The 21,774-nt window shown below is 44.7% G+C and overlaps 1 protein-coding gene across 2 annotated transcripts in view; it reads left to right on the top strand.

Moving 5' to 3' along the window:
* The window catches only part of samd11 (sterile alpha motif domain containing 11), a 46,135-nt gene extending 25,177 nt beyond the window's left edge, over window positions 1–20,958 (top strand). Inside the window, exons 5-13 of one of the 2 annotated variants that reach the window (XM_049755624.2) lie at window positions 769–861; window positions 4,269–4,433; window positions 7,960–8,113; window positions 13,389–13,504; window positions 14,830–14,908; window positions 15,058–15,812; window positions 16,599–16,732; window positions 18,678–18,788; window positions 18,998–20,958. In XM_049755624.2, the coding sequence (XP_049611581.1) occupies window positions 769–861; window positions 4,269–4,433; window positions 7,960–8,113; window positions 13,389–13,504; window positions 14,830–14,908; window positions 15,058–15,812; window positions 16,599–16,732; window positions 18,678–18,788; window positions 18,998–19,258 (1,868 nt within the window). In that variant the 3' untranslated portion in view covers window positions 19,259–20,958. The remainder of the gene's footprint in view (window positions 1–768; window positions 862–4,268; window positions 4,434–7,959; window positions 8,114–13,388; window positions 13,505–14,829; window positions 14,909–15,057; window positions 15,813–16,598; window positions 16,733–18,677; window positions 18,789–18,997) is intronic. The other variant, XM_049755625.2, reaches the window with a different exon arrangement.
* Window positions 20,959–21,774: the final 816 nt, after the last annotated feature.

Here is a 21,774-nt window from a genome sequence, read left to right as displayed (position 1 = left end):
AGTGAAGGGAAAGGATTTTTGCATGGCCTACATTGCCTTCACGTCCCCATGTTGAGCACTAACAGAATCACATCGCCACATTCAGAACCAAAACAAGCGCAATGTGTACTAAGCTGACCATGACATGGAGTAAACATGAAGCAAGTAATCATGATTCCAAGGCACGTCATGTGGAAATTAAGGAAATGAGAGATGAGAATTGATTTGTTCATCTTCTCCTGTCTGAAAGTGTAGTACAAGTACATTGCAAGGAAACAAAAACGCACTGTCAATTGGAAATTTGGGATATTACAGGACCGTCTAAAAAATGGACGGCGAGCTGCAAATGTCCCACAGGCTGGAGTTTGCACACCACTCGCTTTCAGGCTATTCAGTCTTTTGGGTTTGAGGACAACATCTGGAAAATGAGGCCAAAGACAAACACAGAGAGTGGAAGATGTGTGATAAGACCTCAGGACAGACTGTTGGAAAAGACGTTAGTGAGATACTGAGACACAACCCTTGTCCTGCTGTCACACACACACACACACACACACACACACGCACGCACACACACACACACGCACACACACGCACACACACGCACACACACACACACACACACACACACACACACACACACAGTGTGTGAGTGCTTAACTCTTTTACATCACACCCAAGTTTCCCCAGCAACCATCCATTCAGGTAGACAGACAGTAGTTCAGCAGTATGAAGATTTCATATACATCGTTTCCACCCATTTACCCTCTGCTCTGTTTGTGTTTACAGATGACCTTCTAAGCAAGAGGAGAAGCTTCTCTCCCAACAGCAGCAGCAACTCTCCCTCAGACAGTAAGAAGTCACGCAGCGTATCCCCCAAAGGTAAGACGAAATATTGCACTTAGGGGCGGAGCCGAGTCAGACTGTAATCGTTGATTTTCAGGCCCGTGAATTGCTTGGTTAAAACATACATTTTGGTATTCAAGAGACTTGACTGACTTGGACTATAAAATTCGAAAAGTCATTCATCAAACGTAATCTATCACTGCAAAACACACATAGACAGGTATATCCGCATATACGTAAAATTACCTTTGATCTAATGATGAAGAGGACATTTGTGAGGAGTCAGCATGTTAAAATCTGCTGAGAATTGTTTTTGTATGGACAGTTGAGAATAGCACATTTTCCACACTATTTTATCCAGCACGCATCCCCTAACCCTCCCAACACAGATGGCACATGCCTTCCCCCAAATATACCTTCAAATAAGCTCATTTATAGCAAAGAAAGACATTATCTTTAAAGTCAGAAATATTGCTATTTTTAAAATATTTTATTTGAAATTCAAAGTCACATTGTATGGAAAAAAAATCTCACTTTTAAATACAGGTAAATACTATGTGATTACTGTACCAGACCACCAATATACTTTTAATGTGGTGCGTCTCCTCACGAGCACTTGCGGATCACTGTCGCAAATCTTCATAGTACACTTTTTATATGAGCTCATAATATGATACGAGTGCATGATAAATCACGGATTGACAGGAATACCTTTGGCAATAGTGGAGCAATCCGGTCACCATCGTCTATTATTCATATTTCTCTTATGTGGCGTGAAACTGGGCGCCCGACGCAACCAGCAGGCTTTTCCCTCTAGGCTCCTCAAGAAGACTTCCTGACTGATGCATTATAGAACAGGCAAAACCAAGGGCGCCTTACCGTACATCCAAGCCCATCCCTGGAAATACTGTACATCAGCAACATGCGTACAGTACGTACTGTACATACACGCACGCACACTGTTTTTTAGATAAACTTTTGATTAGTTGACACATAAATAACACGATGATAAACTATAGGAACAAATGACCTTAAACTCGTTCAGTATCATTCATTTTCAGACCCTTTTCTAATACCCTGTCTGGTATTGAATGTGTGGAGTCGGAAAATACATATAAATATGTCTTTGGGAGTGAATGCGTTTTAACAGGAGCTTTGTTTGATGACCCGACCCTTTTTTTTTTTGTCTTTTTGACTGATCTGTACTACTACCTAGCACTTACAATCTCACTCTTAGGGTCCATCTCAGCCTCTCAAAGATGCATGAATTTATTTAGTGTGTGTGCGTGTGTGTGTTTGTGTTTGTGTCTTTGTGTGTGTCTTCGTGTGTGTGTGTGTGTGTGTGTGTGTGTGTGTGTGTGTGTGTATTTGTGTGTGAGAGAGAGAGAGAGAGAGAGAGAGAGAGAGAGAGAGAGAGAGAGAGAGAGATAGGAGAGAGAAACGTAGACAGAAAGAGAGAGTGGCCTAGAAAAGAGTGTTCACTCCCACAACATTGCAAACGCCCCTTCCAACTGCGCCTGTCTAGAAAAATATCAAGATAAAGAAAACACCCATGCACACAGACTTCACTTTGCGCTGCTCACAAAAATAGGACCAGAGGTGTGGAAACATTTGTAGTATTGCCCCATAAAATCAAAGTGACTGTCATAGGCATTTAGAGTCAAGAATCCAACACACAGGCCTAGAGGAGGTTAAAACACAGTTAACAAACGAGGTACACAGATGGCTAACCGGGGCTAATACACTGCTAGTAGATGCTAACATGTGGCAAATGTAGCCATAAGTGAGCACAACACCATCAACAAGACCAACGGAGGGTGTCATTCATGCCATAATAGTAGTGATTAGGTTTTCTTGCTAACTCTGAACACAAGTTATCACTTTCTAAATGGTTCGCAACCATTGTCCATAGGAAACATTGTGTTACTGTTACTGTTCAAAATATGTAATACTGTTACAGCGTGTCTGAACATTTGTGTTCAGTTAACTAACAAAATGTCCTTTAAGTGTTCAGTATTCTTGCTGTAGTTCCTCTGTGCGTAAGCAAATCTGTAATGAGTTTTGATCCATCCATGTGGCGAACCCCTGAGTTGCGTCCACACCCAAAGCCCGACATTACGTACACCTGCGTGTGTGTGTGTCTGTGTGTGTGGCGGCGACGGAGAATAACCATTAATGAGTAATGAATGTGGAGAAATGGACTGAGAGGAGAGCAGATGGAGGTAGTCGGTGAGATTGGATGCCGCTGTGTAAATGATGTCTGTTGTTCTTTCTGTAGCAAAGTCGTCACCCCCTGCTGTTTACAGGGTAGGAAAACTTTTGACAAGCACAGACTAGTTGCATGCACATACATTAGAGCCTTGAGTACCTTGGGTGGATTAGCGGACGCTTGGCGGTGGAGACAGAGATGCTCTCATGCTCGCTCCAGCCGCTATGGCTGCTCCTTAGCGCCACCCCTGCTCGCCTGCTCAGGGCCAGGCTCAGGTTTCACTAGCAAGGAGGAAGGTAAAAATAGCCCCTTTTTCATCCTGTGTCTCCCCAACCACCTCCACATAGCCCTTCGTCTTACCTTAGATCATGTTACTATCGACACAAAGAGGGAGGAGGGAGGTCAAATGGAGCAATGAAATGCAGAATCTGGCAGCCAGATAGATGTTAGGCTCCATCTTCACCATAAACGCGGTACATGCACATCCTCAGTTTTGCTTTGTTTTCAATCCTTTATCTTAACAAAAGCTTTTGGACATTTCTATAATCCATCATGGAGAGATCAATGTGTGAAGGTCCTTTTCTGTCTAATGTAGATGCCTTGTTGGATGAGTTTGATGTGGAAGAACTTGAACTTAACGTCATCAGTCCTCTTTGGAACAAACAATGAACGTGTGGCAACCAGACCAAATCTCAGACTTACTTACAAATACTCTTGAATGGAGTCAAGTGGACACTCTAATAAATGTCCTACCCATTTTGTGTCCCTTTGCTGTTACCACGTTTTCTGGCAGAGCTTGTACAAGTGTCACTCAGGCAAGTGCCCATTAGCTGTGAAACTCTAATTAAAACAAGAAACAAAAAATAGACACAAATTATCCATGAATTGAAAGGAACAGCTTAATCTAACATGACCTCCAGTCAAGCAGCACTGGCATATTCATGAATAAACTAAAACAAACAAAAACTTTCCACATACTTAACTTGAAGATGCTTACATTTTCTGTTAAGGTGTAAAATTTACAAATTTCCTAGGTGAGGTGGTTTATGTGTCAATCTTTGGCATTTAGCTCTGTAGTGGATGTGAATGTTGAAGGCAATTGACTGTAGAGAAGAATGCAAGTAAAGGACGTTACTTATGAAAATACAAATTCATTCTTTCTTATTGGCTTGCAATAAGGGCAGTTCAATGATGGTCCTCATCGATCACAATGTTGGTCTGCTTCCGTCCCCAGAGAGCGCACAGAGCCCGGAGGGGGAGGCAGGTGGCAGCCACAGCCACATGAGCCCCGAAGAGCACTACAGGCGCATGATGTCAGCGCTCAGCGAGCATGGATCCTACGAGGAGCAGCAGCAACGCCTCTACCAGCTGGCCAGCAGCATGGGACTGCCCGGACATGGTCAGTCTGCTGTCTTTCTAACTTGATTGCATTTTTAAACCAAATTGCACAAACCAAAATATCCATCACAGATATGTATGTGGCGATTTGCTATAATCCCTGCTACCATTGAGAAGTCCAACTGACATTTCTAATTGTGGCATTGCCCACTCTGTCTCAAGGTGGGATTCTCATTGATTTCTGATCACCCCGGCACTTTGTCATTAACAACACCCGCAAGTGGTATCCATCAACGGCGCTATTGATTCAGTACCTCAAGCCCCTAAATCTCTCAATACCCAGTAAACCTCCAGTTTGACCCAATTTTTTTTTCTGGAGGGATAACATCTACTGAGTTAAGCTTAATTGAAGTGCAATTGGAAGGGGAAAAAAAGCCAAGTTGCTGTTCAACTAAACAGGCATCCATTTTTGTAAACCACTTACCATGAAGTCCTTCCTGTTCCTTACAAACTTATGTGTAGTGGCATAAATCCATCCAATGCCCAGCTCCAATTGAAGTTTTAAGCTAATTTTATTTTTATTTGATTAGCAATGATGTTATAAAGGTTTATTGACCTCCTTTATGGTGTGTTAATGGAGGCAGTGTGATCACTGTCATACTTGTCCAGCAATGTTGCCGAAATGAGGCAGATGACAGCGCATTCTTGTTGTTAACTTTGACATTTTGTCTTTTCATTTCCATTCCATTCTTACATGAGGTGTTGCACAGAAGTGATTCTGGTCACAAAACTTGTATCCACTGCAAGACTTCTTTCTTTACCGAGAACATATTCAGTCAAACTACCTATCTGGCCTTTCAGTTCTCCAATTGGAAGTCAGAGCTGCTCTCAAAATTGAGACAGAGCCGTCACTGTTTTGTGTCATAAAAGGCAAGCGTAAATCTGGGCCCCTTGACACTGACCTGGGGCCCCAAGTGAAGCGCCTAACCTACCAGCCGTCGTCTCTTGTACACAAGCCACTCAAATCCTGCAACCCCCTTTTCTCCTCTCCGCCTCGCTCCCCACAGAGCATCCTTTTATGTGTTTGAAGTGTCGGCCGGAGAAAATGAAAGTGTGTGAAACGGGGGGGGAGGCTAGTTGAGATGGAGGTCTGTTCATGTGTGGATTTGTAGGTGCAAGGTGTTGTGAGATGCACGTTCTCTCTGGGCAGTTTTGGGGGAGGATGGGGGCGGGGGTTCTGCTTGCTGAAATAGCCAGCAGGACTTTCTTTCGTGCCGTCAAATGATAAAAGAGGCTTGTGAGGAGAGAAAAGAAAAAAAGAAAAACTGTGTTGGAGATCCAGTTGAAAGTGAAGGGACGGATGCATGAGTCAGTGTTGTGTCTGAGTTGACTGATATTTGAAACAATATGCTTCATGTTTTTATCATCACGCCAGACAAATTGACTACTCCAGCTTGTGATTGCTCCAAGTACAATCAGTCAAAATTATGAAGCGTGACAAACTGCATATTTACTTCTGCCTAAGCTTGCCGCATTGTGGAGGGATTCACGATTTGCTGCCGTATTCTGTGCTGAGCGGATTGGATGTGGGCTTTTCAGTACCTGCCAGTCCACCAAACTCATCACAAGGCCGGCCAAGCTGCATCGGCGCGCCACTCCTCTGCGTTCTCACGGGCTGAACTGAAAGGATTCTGGATCAACTCCAGGAATAATGCCGAGGAGAAAAATAGGAATACACAAAAGAAGGATAAGCGATATGGACCCAGTCTGGCGAAATGGGACCTCCCAAAATAACTCATGCAGAGGAAGAAATGTTTGTGATTTCTAGTGTGTGTTGTTTGCTTTTTTAGTGGACGGAAAATTGTTGCTACGTGCAATGCTACATAGAAGTTTGAGTACTATCTATATGGTGGCACTGGTCGATTTGGTCAACCATCAAAACAAAATTTCCCAATTTAAGAATTTGTTCCAGTCCTAACTGCAACCATGAAAAAAACCCTGGGAATACTTTATCATCAATAATTGTACAAGTAGTACTATAAAGTAGTTAATTAGTCGGAAACATTCTTTGAAAAAAAATTGTAATGCATTTGTTTGTGTTTGATTTTTGGTTTGTTATTTTTAAAACTTTTTTTAGGGTCCCAACCGCCACATCCCAGCTCCAAGCTCACCACTGATGCAATACTAAATCACAATAATATCCTTTTAGCTGAGGCAATTGTCTAAAATAGCCAGTGTGTTGAGCAGCGCTACCACAGAAAACTCTCGAGGTCAACGCTTCCAACGTGTCACCCCTGCATCGTATGTGCATGCGTTCTGGGGCTCCAGTTCCCTCTGATCCCTCTCTTATCTCCACCCCACCACCTCCACACACACACACACACACACACACACACACACACACGCACACACACACACACACACACATACACACACAACCTTGTCTGCCGCCAGCCGAGTCCCTTGTGGCCTGGCGCAGCAAACAGATCGATACACCGGAGCTAGGCCGCATTAATATCTGTCGCTTCACCCCCATCCCGCCCCCGAGCACGGCGCCCGTTCAGCACGGACGCGCACATACACGCGCGCACAAACACACACACACACAGGCGGCACTTAAATCACCCGATACACACAAACACACATAACACCCATACAGGCGGCGGAAATGGCCCGCTGGCACCTGAGGGATCTGTCTAATTAAAAATGGGAGGGGGCAGATAGATTGAGGAGCAGAGAGAGAGAGAGGGAGCGAGCGAGAGAGAGAGAGGACAGCTTTTTCTCTCATTAGACGCCTTGTCTCGTGGTGTGGCCTGGCCCAACCAATAATGATGAGGTCTCGTCTGGGAGAGAAGCAAGGAAGCTGGGGCACAAAAGGCGAGGTAGGAGATGGAACAAAGTGAGCACCAGAGGTCAAGGTTTGGTGAGAAACGTGAGGCAGGAAGTGCCTAGAAAGGACCATTGTGGTTGTTGGGGTGAGATGGAGAACCACACAAGCGACCATTCATCTCTGCTGTACAGGATACATCCATGCATGCATCCATGCATGCATCCATCCATGCATCCATGCATGCATCCATGCATCCATGCATGCATCCATGCATCCATCCATCCATCCATCCATCCATCCATCCATCCATCCATCCATCCATCCATCCATCCATCCATCCATCCATCCATCCATCCATCCATCCATCCATCCATCCATCCATCCATCCATCCATCCATCCATCCATCCATCCATCCATCATCTAAACAAATGATACTTTAATTCTAATATATATGCACAAATATGTTTTCAAGTTGACAAATTCAAATATGGGGCCCTTCAATGTGTGTCTTCACATACCTGTTTCCTCCCGTGTCACAAACATGAGAGTAATGCACATCCCACTCAACATGAGTGTTAAATAGAAGTTTACAGGGATTTTTTGCTTGTCTACATGGAAATTAGCCACTGGATGCTATATTTACATCTTTCTCTTTCTTTTCCTCATTTCTCCTCTTTGCTTCAACTATCAATCTTCCATCATCCTTCTTTTTCCCTGTTCCACTTCTCATGTTTTCTATCTTTGTTCTTTACTCAGACGTGCTGCGCGCACAGCAGGAAGCATTGGCTGCGGCGGTGAGGAATCCAGCGGCCTTAGAAGCTCACCTGCCCACGGGAGGCAGCTCCTCGTCATCCAGCCAGAGACGCAAGCAGGGCCTACCGCAGCACCGAGATGCACATTACACAGACAGGTGAGGAAACTCCCTTAAACACTTGCCGGCCCGAGTTAGTTTCCATCGCGAGTGTGATTCATTAATAAACCCTGTCACCAACATCCTCCACACAAGTGGCCATTACAGTTGATGTGAGGGAACAGCAGGAACAAAATAGAAAAAGCATCTAAGTGGGAAAAGCATCTAAGTGGGTCAGTTACCATCTTCTTGAGAAAGATTTGAGCAAATGTGTGAGAGAGAGAGAGAGAGAGAGAGAGAGAGAGAGAGAGAGAGAGAGAGAGAGAGAGAGAGAGAGAGAGAGAGAGAGAGAGAGAGAGAGAGAGAGAGCATGTCCAAATAACCTCTTGCCTCTACCACTGTGGAGAAGCACGGCTGCGTACCGGCTCATCCCCCCCTCCCTCTCTACCCCCAGCGCTGGCCCCCGTGCCTCCCAAACAAAGCCGGGGGCAGCGGGAGTGGGCGGATAATTGCTTGTCGATTATTTATGTGGCGCGGGGAGAGGCGGGGGATCGATAATGGGTCGGCGGTGCGGCAGCGGGGAGCGAGGGAGGGAGGGAGGATGAGAAGGGGGGATGTTTGTGCGAGAGGGGGGTAGTGAGGGGAAGGGGGTGGGGATAAGCAGGAAGCGGAGCGGCCTCCTGGTGCGCTATTGGGGGGGGGATGCATCCGTGTGTGTGCGTGCATGTGTGTCTGCGCATGCTACTTATTCAAACGTTATGTACGCCGCATATGCGGATTGAATTTGGCTTTGTTTGTGTGAATACGATTTGTGTGTGTGTTTTTGGCACATGGTGCAGTGCAAATGTGGTCAGCAAGCTGCGGCTATGCGCCGCTAGTGTATACAGAGCAATGTAATTAGCCACACAGTACCAGGAAGTCTCGGATAGGCCTCACCCCACAACCAAAAGCCTCCCGCCTGTCTCCTCTTTAACCTCTTCACGAAGTACACACTTTTCAGAGGGATTATAATGGAGGACAAAATGGGCTCAAGGGCACATGGCATTAATTGTACCTTTGTCCAAATGAGAGAATGAAAGAAGCAAGGAGAAAATAAAGTGTCTCGGTAAGTGTACAATGCAAGGCCTTTATTTACTTAGGAGCAGAATTCCACCTGTGCTCCAATACTGTTAGCCACTTTTCAAAATGACAGCTATGATCATCCAATAATTAAACAAAAGATTGAAAAAAGATGTAATTGGGAATCTTAAATTTGCTGGACATGGAGTGAAGTGGCCAAAAGCGACGGAGCATCCATCGCACATGTACGTACTGATGTGTTACAACTGAAAAACTGCCACCCTGTTTTGGGTTTTGGGATTTTACATTCAGTTTACTGGCCTGCTTTTTAATGAATCACAAAATGGTGGTGTGATAGTCATGGAAGAAGTACATTGCCACAACACAAGAAACAAAGGAGAGAGAGAGAGTGCAAGGCTTTTTTTGAAAGGCTTTTGGCAATGATCGATTTCCCCAGTTAACTCAATTTTATTTACTTCCTGTGGCAGTTGACCTCTGCTCACTTTTCAGCCAAACTTAGAGGAGAACCACTAAGTGCTGAGACAGACAAAGTCGGACTTTTGGGTCCTTTACTACAAACTAGTTGCCGATGGTCAGATTACTACAAACTTCGCACGCTGCTTGGCAGTTCAGTCCCTTTTGGCAGTCTATCGTGCGCGGTCTTGCATCCATGCAGCAAGTACAACCCTTCTCACATCTTAAGCAACGAGATGCTTAAAACTCAAGTATGAGTATTAGCAGTTGTCCAAATCAAATGTATTCTTCAGATGAAGGCTTGGTTTTGTCTGCAGTTAAGTCAGCTTCCATACATATGTACATCTTACAATTATTAGGATGAGGCAAACCTACTCTTAGCAATGTTAAATACAAGCCGAGTGGTAGATGGGTGTGAACATTCCCATCATCCTTTTCTCTGAGTACACCTGAGTACTCTTGCACCGTACGGTGTTAAACCAGGACAAAGAAAGAACAGGAACCAAATTCTAGAGCAGCCCAAAGTGGAATAAGAGCAAAGTGAAGAGAGAATTCAAATAGAGATAATTGGTGGAATGAAAAGCCGTGGCTAAGGAAGCGAGTCGAGGCGGCAAACTCCCTCCCTAACTCTTTCTATGGCTCACCTTTCCTTCGACCCCTCATCATTGATTATCTTGGGCCCATTAGGGCCCATTGTTAAAAACAAATCATTAGGGCCGCTCAATGGGCTTAGAGCCTGGCGCTCCATTTGTCTGGCCTTAAATGGCGCTAAGCTCGCCGAGCATCTGCCAGGCAAATAGGGAGGGATGGAGAAAAATAAAGAGAGGAAGGAAGTCGAAAACATGGGGGCTTAAAATGGGGATGAAGAGAAGGAAGCCAGAGCAAAAAAGCGAAAAAGCGGAGAAGGCGAGAGGACGATGTGACGGAGAGAGAGAGATGAAGCAAGATAGGGAGTGAGGCGATGGAGAGAATGTGAGATAAGGGAAGGGAGGGAAGGAGGGAGGGAGGGCAGGCGGGCGGCGAGCGAGGAGGGAGCCTCATCCATTTTAATGAGCTTCCTGTGTAAATGTGTTCCTGCGGAGAAGGAGCCGAAGGCGGCCGCGCGGCGCTCCTAATCCCCCCACGCTCCCGTCATTAAGGGCAGTCCTGTCACACACACACACGCACACACGCACGCACACACACACACACGCGCACACACACACACACTCACACAATCTCACAAAACACACGTACGCACACACCTCGCCTGGGCTGCTTCAGGACAAGAACGCTGTCGCCACTCTGACAGGTCGTCACACACGAGTGAATTTCCCAGAAGCCCTTGGCCTCACTGGCGGCACAGCGAGACCCACACACACACGCACACACGCACACGCATACACACACACAAACACACACATGCACGCGCACACACAGGCTAACCATGGAGCTTTGCGTTCTTATGAGTCCACCTTGCATTTGTACAATAGGAATGTATGGAAAGGGCAAAAAGAAAACATACCAAGGCACGCCACTTGTCTGTCCAAATTGTGCTCTAAAGAGGGAACGAATGAACGAGAGATGGAGGAAGGGAGTGTCAGGCGCGCTGCTTTCCCGCCTTCCATCCCTCGCCCTCCGTGATTAGGCCTAATTATGGTGGCGCAGACGCCTGGCAGCCCCAGTCATGCAGCTTTAATTGACCGTTATTCATCTGTGGCCCAACGCTAGGCAACGGTGGGCGGCGCAAAGAGACGGAAGAAAGAAAAGGGAACATCTGAGAGGCGGCAGTTGAGGCAGTTTGGCGTGCGGGGGAGCTGACCGCGGGTGGGGGTTGATGGCGGTTTTTGCGTGAGCCGCGGCGTGGCCTCGTGGAGCTGCGCGTCGCGAGGCTAATTGCTTGCCCTGAGGGATTAAACCAGGTGATTACACACTGGGTGGTGTAATTACATAAGAAGCGGCTAGTGGGGCCCCCAGCCCGCGGCCCTGGGGTCACGCGCCACAGCCCTCACCCAAGATTAATTGGAGCTGCCACAGGAGTGCAAGGCGCCGCCGGAGAGAGCGGTTATACGATTAGCATTAACATTTCAGCGGCACAGGCGATCGATGAATGCTTTTCACCCCCTCCCCTACACACACACACACACGCACGCACGCACGCACGCACGCACGCACGCACACTCAGACCAATAGCTCACAACCATCACAGACCCTCGTCCCTGCATGCGAGTGTTCCATCCAAGCTGTTCCGCTCTCTCGCCACTAAGCCAAGCAAGAGACAAGCAGGCGCTAGCTAATTTGAACATGGTTACAAAACAATATTTGCGGTTGCACGCGTCCCGTCATTGGTTCCCACTTTGTTTTCCTCTGTTCCATTCCCATATGTGTCTGTGTGTGGCGACGGGCTCACACACAGCTGAGTGGCGCGAGGACAGAAAGGCAGCGGAGACCAATGTTACTATATCGAGAGAGTTTGAAAGTAGCACTTCCCAAATTAGTTGACCAGACCTGGCTATGGTTAATTTAATAGTCGACATCGTCATTATTATTTTTACTATTTTGTTTTTCCTGACGAACATTGCACAGAAGTGGTAATCTAGGTCATCCAAACAGAAGCACTATGGCTAAACAGTGTCATGGCGTTTGCAACAGAGTCCAAGAGTTAGGGTGGAGTCCACCCATAATACTGGTTGAAGCATGGTTCTGAGTCTTATCTTTAATTTGCAAATACCTAAAATCACTCAGGTAATGATGTCATATAAGAGCAGCTGTTGCAATATGCTGCCATAGGCATTTGTTCAGATTAGTCGACTTGTGCTATCGGGTACTAGTCGACTAGCAAAATAGTCGGTCATGGTAGTCCCAGTTGAAAGCCCCCAATGGAAAAAGGCATATCCTTTGCCACCTTGCAGGCTGCGAGTGATCTTCTCCACCTTGTCTTCCTCAAGTTAAATACACATTTTGACATTTTCAAGAGGTCAAGGTGCAGAAGCCTCATTATTCTTTCAGCTTTTTAAAAAAAAAAATCTAACTGTTAGATGTACAAATAACTGGGAAAACGAATGCAGGAGAGCATAACTTGACGAAATGGGCGGTGATGAAGAGGGGAGGGAAGAGCAGGCGAAAAGAAGGGCACAAACAACACCCATTTTTCAGAGGACAGAGAACAAAAAGAGATGGTTTGGTTAAAAAAAAAAAAAAGAGAGAGACACTGAGTGGGAGAAAGGTGAGAGGCGCCTTCCCCCCCTTGACGAGGACAAAGGACGAGGGGGATAATGGAGAGGCCTTTTCAAAAGTTGAGGTTGCGGGACGCGCCATCTTTTTAGCAGCATCAATGCTCGCCTGGAAAGCGGGAGGGAGTGAATGGGGGCATCAAAAGGGGAGGGGAAGGGGGGGTGACGGGACGAATAGAGGCGGGATGAGTGTTAATTAGAAGGTCCTTCAGCCCGTGGCCCCGGTCAAGATGCAGGGGCCGCCCCAGCTGTCAGAGCATGACACACTGGCATTGTGCATTCAGCTCTCATTATGTGTGCGCATTTGTGTGTGTGCGTGTGTGTGTTTGTGTGAGCGGGCAATGGAGGGTACAGCAATGGCCAGCGGTGCTTGCTGCAGCCTGACAAGACTGATGAGGCACTTGGGCGACGTCGGGGCCTCTGGAACACGGCTGATAAAAATACACCGTACACATCGATGTGGCAGAACGCACACGCACGAGAAGGGTTGAGGCGCACGACGAAGCGAGAAAAACAATAACATGGTTGTTGGAATGAACGCAGGGCCCTTTAAATTTAAACAAATTTTCTTTTCTTATTTGCCTCCACAGGGAACTGTCCCAACCTCCACCCCTCCTATCACCTGCGACAGCCCCTCACATCGCGTTAGGACCTCACTTGCGGGCTCCTTTCCTTGGCTTGCCCTCAGCTCTCTGCCAGGCCCCCGGTGAGTCCTCATTTGACAGTTTAACACCTTTTTTGCTAATGCGTGCATTTGTTTCCAATGTGTGGTTGTTAATACACAGAGTTGTCTCGAATGTCACACACAACAACCTCTGTGTATTTCAATTTCAAAGTCAGTTTGCTCAAACTTGAACTCTCGCTATTAGAAAATATACCTTTAAGTTGTTAGTTATTTCCACGGAGAGTCACTTCCACGATTTATCAGCACAGTTTTTACACCAGATAACCATCCTCATGCACTCGCACATAATTTTCATCTGGTTTAGAACCGGCAGTGGCTGCGTACACTGCAGACACAAACCCATGCTGTTTATTGCCACACTACCTGAGCTAAAGTCAACATTTAAGTAATAATTTAAGATTCTTACCAATCATACATGTTTATCAATTATGAAAATATTTGTATTCATCAGTAACTCTGATGAAATGGCAGGTCTGTTGAGTTAGACGAAGAAAGTCAAGCAAGCTACTTTGTATACATTGCATTTCTTCTTCTTGTCAGCCATAATGGAGGGATCAGCCCGAACAAAAGCAAGTATTGCTTTTCTCCATCACAATGAGCTGAATTTCCTTACATTTTTAACGCTTTGCCATTGCTAATACACTCTATGAATGAATAAAAATCAAAACATTTGTTAATCCGAGACACTTACAAAGGTGAAGTCTTATATAAAATTGCTGGTGTCGGGTTGAATCCTCATTTCTGTCATAAAGTGATTGAGGCTGGGCAACCAAATGCAGCTTGGACCAGGGTTTATTGGAGACTCAAAAGACAGACTATAAGAAGCTCGACTAAGGATGAGAATAACTGAACAAAAAGACAAGATAAAGACAAGACCAACGACAACAACAGACGAGACGAGAACAACCCGACAGGGGTGTGACACGCAGACAGGACTTATATACGCGACAGGTAACGAGAGGCAGGTGACTGTGATTAGTACATAGATTGAGAGTAGACACAGGAAGGGAGGGGCGAGCACACAGACACTGACAGAACTAATGACAACCTACACACAATGGACTGACCAGGGGGGAGTTGTGATAATTTCACGTTTGTTCATTCATAATATTGCATTGTGAAAGAGAGCAAGCCATCTTCAACATCACCTTTGATTGGTCAATAATTTGTAAAAATAAAAAATAAATGAATAAATAAATGAATGAATGAATAAATTAAAAAATTACAAATAAATAAATAAATAAATAAATAAATAAACACCAACAGTAAAAAATAACAGATTTGAGAAACAATCTGAAGTGTACATAATTAATTGTATTTTCATGGTTTATTTTCCTCTACATCAGGTTACAGTTTCCTGCAACCGGCTCAAGCTGAAATTTTTGTGCGGCAGCAGGAGATACTGAGGAAGCAGAATCTAGCCAGGTGTGTGGATGTTTGTCAATGTCATAGCTAAAAGTTGTTTGTGGATTTGAGAGTCTTGATTTTTTTACGGATAAGTCATTCCTACGGAAAGTGCATTGTAAAATGTTGACATCTGACTTGATGAGACTCTGTGTGTTTGTCTGCGTCAGACTTGAGATGTCAGCCGAGTTACTGAGACAGAAGGAGTTGGAGAGTCTTCACCAGCGACAGCAACTGCTGAGCTCCGACCCGCTTGCCGTTCTCCCCGCCGGCCTGCCCTCGGACCACCCGGCCCTGCGGAGCCTTCAAGACATCCCAGAGGGTCATCCGCTCCGAGAGGAACTGGCCCGCAGCTCCAATGCCATGCTGTTGCTTCGACACGGGGCGACGGCGCCCCTGCTAAGCGCCAACCAGCAGGAGCAGCCCAAGATGTCGTCCACCCACAAAGACGCCCAAGCGCAGAGCTCCACCACTGGTTCGGACGCTGATAATTCCAGGAAGGCCCTCCGCCGGGGCCCTCAGACTGAGCTCCGCGTTGGCCATCGTAAAAGAAGAAGAGAGGACAAAGGAAGCGAGGGAGACGAGGACATGAAGGACTCGGACAGCGAAACAGAAACGTGTGACGAGAGGCGGGGAGGCGACAGTGTTAAGTCGAGGAGTAAACACAAGGACAGAGGGAGTAGAGAAAGAGACGGCAAGGGGGCGCGTGACGGCACCAAGGACAGCCATGAAAGCTCAGGCCGGCTCAACGCACCTTGTAGTTCAGCTGGCAGCGACTCGCCCAGTCACCACCTGTTCACCTCAGCGCTGGGAAAGTCGGATGTCAAGCTCCAGCTTCCGCCTGGATTTGTGCCACCTCTGCCTACTCTTCAAGGACAGTCATTGCCCTTCGGATTCCCCTACATCAACCCTTACTTTCACATGGGTGAGCTGTTCGCACACACATACACGCTCACACGCACAGACACACAAGACTAAAAGGCAGCATGTGAAACCCATTAGCGTCACTTTGTGTGCGTATCTGGCTACCCAATTGAGGGCCTGCCTTTGACCCTGACACAGCATGCCGACAGCACAGCCACGTGGGAATTTGCTTTTTTTTTTTTTTGTTTCAGAGCAAAATATTCAATGAGACCGTTTAGATAGTGGCTGCAGACTTCCAAAATATAGGCCAAAGGTTTGCAGTATACTGTCACTCCCATTTGAAGTTTTTTGTCAAACTGAACATCAACTAGAAAATAACTTGTCCCCTTAACAAAAAATATTTCAATTCCAGTCTGAAAGTTTGACTGCTTTATACCTTGTCCTTTAGTATTTGTTTAATTGTGTAACAAATAACAAAATCAGCTAAATTTTGAGGATTAAAAAGCATTTGTTTATCTTGTGTCATGTTGTAATCTGTTTGTTTTCCTTTGTATTTAATTATTTTAATGTATCCTAAAATGCTGTTGAGCTCATTTGAAAAGGGCACCTTGCAAAAATACTGTTGGTATTAAATGCTGGGCTGGAATGATCTAATGGCAGTTCTAGTCATTTCACTGAGGTCAAATCATTTGTGATAAGAGCGCCACAGAAAGAAATAGGTCAAGGCAACGCTGAACATGTTATTTCCAAGAATATCTTGTATGAGTCTGTACCAATTGTGAAGAAAAAGAACAGTCCTCAGTCTCTCGTGTTTTAATTGATTCCCCCTAATGACTGCTGCCCTCAGGCTCTGTGGGAGGTCTTTTCATGGATGGGGAGGACTCGCTTCCAGCCAACCCCATGGAGGACTTAAGCAAGTGGAGTGTGGAGGACGTATGTGGCTTCATAAGCAGTCTGGCCGGATGTGCTGAATACGCTCAGGTGAGACCGGTCGGACAACAAGATAAGAGGAGAGAGAGAAAAAGGAGGACAAATGGAGGCCAGGGGCAGGCTGACCAATAACCACAGAAGTGTGCAGTCATCACCATAGCGTCGCCTTATGGGCCTTATGCCCAATGAGTCAGATTTATTGAGAAGTGTGCGCATGTGTATGTGTGTGTACATACTGTATGTGTGCACATTTTTGTGTATGTATGTGTTCACTTGTGGAAGTGTGGACCTCTTATTTATGTTTTGTTCCTCGGTTCATGGCTGCTGAAAATAACCCCATTACAATTTTAACAAACAAATGAAATTGTTTATGTTTATCGCCTACTGCCCGATGACTGCTGACTTAGGCTCTAGCACGCCCGCGACCCCCGTGGGGACAAACGGTATAGAAAATGGATGGATGGATGATGGATGGAAATAAAGACTTGATTTATATAACATTACCGTATTTTCCGGACTATAAGTCGCTCCGGAGTATAAGTCGCACCAGCCATAAAATGCCCCAAAAAGTGAAAAAAACATATATAAGTCGCTCCGGAGTATAAGTCGCATTTTGGGGGGCAATTTATTCGACAAAATCCCACACCAAAAACAGTCATGAATGAGCAACAACAGGCTAAACAATAGCAACAACAGGCTAAACGATAGGTATGCTAACGTGACAAATACGAACAAAGAGTTGAGAACGGGCCTGACGTAACATATAGAGTGATTAAGGACAACTATTACATGAATAACATGTTTATAAAACCATCGGTATCACTCCAATTCATTAAATAGCAACAACAGGCTAAACGATAGGTATGCTAACGTGACAAACACAAACAAAGAGCTGAGAACGGGCCAAATAATAATAAATAATAATAATAAATTTAAGAGGAGCAAAAATAGAGCAAGTGTACATACAGCAGACAGTGGACTTGGATATGGTGCTTTAAAGTGTTAATTGCTTTATTTGATGTTTTCTCCATTTTTTATGTTTTGAATATGTTCAAGATAAAGATATAAAAGCATGTGAAGTGATCAACTATACTAAAAATAACATGGGAAGTGGTCAACTATACTTGTAAGTAAGTGATGTCTTAATGCTCAAGTAAAAATTTGTGAAATAAAACATATATAAGTCGCTCCTGAGTATAAGTCGCCCCCCCACCCAAACTATGAAAAAAAGCGCGACTTATAGTCCGGAAATTACGGTAATTGTAACTTTTGAAATCTGTACCCAGGTGCATTTGGACATGCAGACCTATACCTTGGCAAACGGTCAATATGTATATTACTTCAACATTTGTTCTTGACACCACTTATTGTAATACTTTCCTATTCAAATGTGACTTTGGCAGCATCTTAGGGCAGATGCTAAGTGGTAGCAGCAAACTCAACGCAAACCGTGCAACGACACATGTAGACAGACAATGTAAAAATACTTAGAGATATTTTTTAATCTTTGCGTAAAAAAAAATAATAATAATGTTACTGCAGCTTACTGAGTCACATTTTATAGGACTTAAAATAGTTTTTTGTTGAATTGGCAGCATTATGAGGTTTTACATCAGAAGGTGTCCAGGGGCTGGAACAGATTAATGTATTTCCATTCATTTCAATGGGGAAAGATAATTTGACATACATTTAAATGAAGGAACATTTCCAAATTGTATTTCTTAATTTCGTAAATAGTTAAACAGTCATCAGATAGCAACATGAAATAGTAATACCACATGAAGACTTTGCTATTGAGATAAAATAGCCACACGGGTCTTCAAGAGCGACGGTGATAAAAATAAATAAATAAATAAATAAATAAAAAATAAATACAAATAAAAAATAAATAAAATTCGGAATGAACCTGTGGTGTTAGTCGTATGTCGAGCTCGTGTGTGGATGCGTTGTGTGGATGCGTGAGTGTTTGCGGCTGAAGTGGCTGTGTCTCCGCCAGGTTTTCCGGGAGCAGGTCATTGATGGGGAGACATTAGCTCTGCTCACTGAGGAGCATCTGCTTGGCATCATGGCACTAAAGTTGGGCCCTGCCCTCAGGATTCGCTCGCAGGTACACAGACTGCAGCCGTGCGTGTGTTTGTGTGCGCCAGGTAGTAGATCCGAGAAAGTCAGCGTAGTGTAGACTCCCGACCAGTAGCCTGCCCCAAAAAACAAGCCTTCTCTCTCACTCTCTCTTTGTCTCTCTCTCTGTTGGAATCAAAGTGTATGCAGCATGTAGCTGCCATCCAGTCTTTGCTGAGTCTTGTTTCCTCCTCTCAGGTGGCACGGCGCATCGGCAGACTTTTCTACATGACCGGATTCCCTCTGGCGTTCCCCTTTCCGCCCTCAGCCAGCTTGCGCCCCTCGGAGCGGGATGGGGAGCCCCCGGGTGTACCCGCCGACACTCTCTCCTTGCCCCTTACCCTGCTTCAGAGACCCGCCTCCACGAGTGAAAGCTCTTCTCCTTACCGCGGGCCCACGCCGGGCTGCTCTTCACCCAAGCAGGAGAAGGCCAACGGCTCTACAGCGGTGGGAAGATAAGGGCTCTCTCATCACAGGGTTCGCTTGAACTTCCGGGCCTTAAAACAGAAATGGAAGGGACAGGAATAAAGAAGGCGACGTGAAGGACAATGTGGACTGGATCCTGGCCAGTGGCTGAGTCTGAGCGGAATCCAAAGAAAGTGGCTCGGGAGACGCACGAGGCGCAAAAAAGAGACAGCTGGTCACAGACAGCATGCCAAAAAAGAGGCCACAAACGCCACATTCTTGCAAGTCAGACAAGCCAACGGCAGCGGAAAGCCGTCCGTCCTTCTTTCTTTCCTTCCTTCCTTCCTTCCTTTCCGTGCTGGCTTTTTTTGTCCACCTTCTTTTCTGTACTTGTTCACTGCAAGCCCTGCACAATCCAGGAATAAGACTCATATCCTTCCTTCTCGTCCTTGTCCGGCCTTGGGGAAGCTGTCGTCGTGGTCTCTGAGGCTGGAGCGGCGCCACGCTAAAACAAGCTCCGTCTTATCACAGCAACTATGCATTCCACTGTCCCGATACCAAAGATGACCGGATGAGTGGAATTGAAACCATGTTTCTGCTTTTGTTTGCATGAAGGCTGACGGACAGAGAGAAAGCGAGAGTGGGGAATAAATAATGCTAGTGCCTCAACATGAAGCACTCCATGGTATTGAGAAGTATTTGGACCACACTGACAAGAAAAACTAACTACAAAAAACACATCTTAGTTTTGCAAGAACTAGCTCTGAATTTTACAGAAGTAACCTTTTTATATTGAGAGAAAAAACAACATGATGAGAATAATAGTATATTTTGAGAATAGTGTACATCTTTTTTTTTATAACAGAATAAGTCAACCGTTACAAGAGTAATAAAAAAAAAAAACATTGAATATTAAGAAAGAATAAAGTCAAACACTACATGACTGAATAGTTGAGTGAAAGAAAGTCTGACAATTACAAGAAAAAAAAATGCCAATAAGGGAAATACAGATAAATAGTTGAATGCGCCGGCATTTCAACAAATATAAAACATTTCCTTCTGCAAAATATATGGCCAATCAGTGTGTCTTCAATTGATTGATTGATTTTTCCCTCAGTGTGGTCCTAATAGTCTTGCTAGTAAAAGACGTGTGTTGCTGGAAACAATAGCTCACGTCTTTGGACACTTGTGTTGACTACTGTGGGAGGGTTTGAAATAATAATAATGAGAATAATAATAAGAATGATGAATCGTGCAAAAATGTACAGTCATGCTTGAGATGAAAATATCCCGACGGTTGCATATGTGGTACTTTCAATTTTTTGCTAAATGTAGATGCACGAGAAAAAAAAAGTTTTCTTTACTAAAGTAATAATAATATTAATGTGACTCGCTGGACTTTTGTGGTACTTTTGTTCATATATTTTTCTCTCCCTTTTTTTGGACATTTTTTAAACTAATGTTAAAAGGCGCTCCAATCTTGAATGCTACTTCAGCATATAAACGAGGACAAAGTATTTATAGGACTTAGTAAATGAAGCAAATTATATGTATTATAATTAACCCCTGAGACGGATTCCAAAGATACTTTTATTTTTATTTTGGTTGCAGGGAAAAGAAAGGCACAGAGCTCTTATTGCATTTTTTTTTTTTTAATCTACGCAAGCAATTGATTCAAGTGGTCCCTTTAAAGGTTTTTTCTTCATCCTATTTTTCTATTCACCGCACGGGTGAAATAAATAATACAGAAATGACGCCTTTTGTCTCTTGTGGTGATTGCCTTGTTCACTGTGGATGTGTTTTGGTTTTCGGATGCTTCAACATTGAGTCTCAAGGCAGATGGGTTCAAATGGGTTTAAAGCCTGAATTTAGATTTCAACAAGGGTTGGGGTTACACCAGAGCAGTACAGCATTTAGATTAGATTTGCGTGGGATTGATTCCCACTCAGTGTGCATTGTTTGCTTGTCTCTATATGTGCCCAGCAGCTGGCTGGCGACCAATTCAAGTTCTACAATAGTCTGCTTTTCGCCCGATGTCAACTGAGAGAGGCCCCAGCGCCCTCAGCAACCCTGACCAGGATAAGTGATGTTGACAATGGATGGATGGATACTAGCACTGGGTTAGGGTGTCAACATGAAAGTTTTAAGATGAGGTCAGGCTTTCAAATCAGGTTTATAGAGACAAGTTAGGGTTTCAAGTCCGGGTTTGGGTTTCAAAATTGGGCTTCAAGTCACGATAGGTTTTAAAACATAGGTTGGGATTTCAGGTTAAGGGTGCAAACTGGATTAAAGTCTGTATCATGTTTTCAAACTAAGTCGTGGATTTCAATCAAATCCTGCACCTCAACTGCGAAGCAGACATGCTCAACAGTGCATCACAGTGCCCGCCCAGCAGAAGCATTAGGAGGGGAAAAATAGGAGCAATTTGAAATAGGTTGTACTCTAGAAGAAAATGTTCAGGTTTTCATATAATTTAATCAGTCAGAATTCTTTAGTTGTATTTAGAGGGGTAAAAAAATCTTTAACAAAATGTAATGTTAAAAGAAAAAACATTATTTTATTTATAAAAA

Source organism: Syngnathus scovelli, chromosome 2 (genome assembly GCF_024217435.2).
Source record: "Syngnathus scovelli strain Florida chromosome 2, RoL_Ssco_1.2, whole genome shotgun sequence".
In the NCBI taxonomy this organism is placed as follows: Eukaryota; Metazoa; Chordata; class Actinopteri; order Syngnathiformes; family Syngnathidae; genus Syngnathus; species Syngnathus scovelli.
Note: the sequence above shows the minus strand (reverse complement) of the source record. Positions and strands in the feature narration are given on the sequence as shown.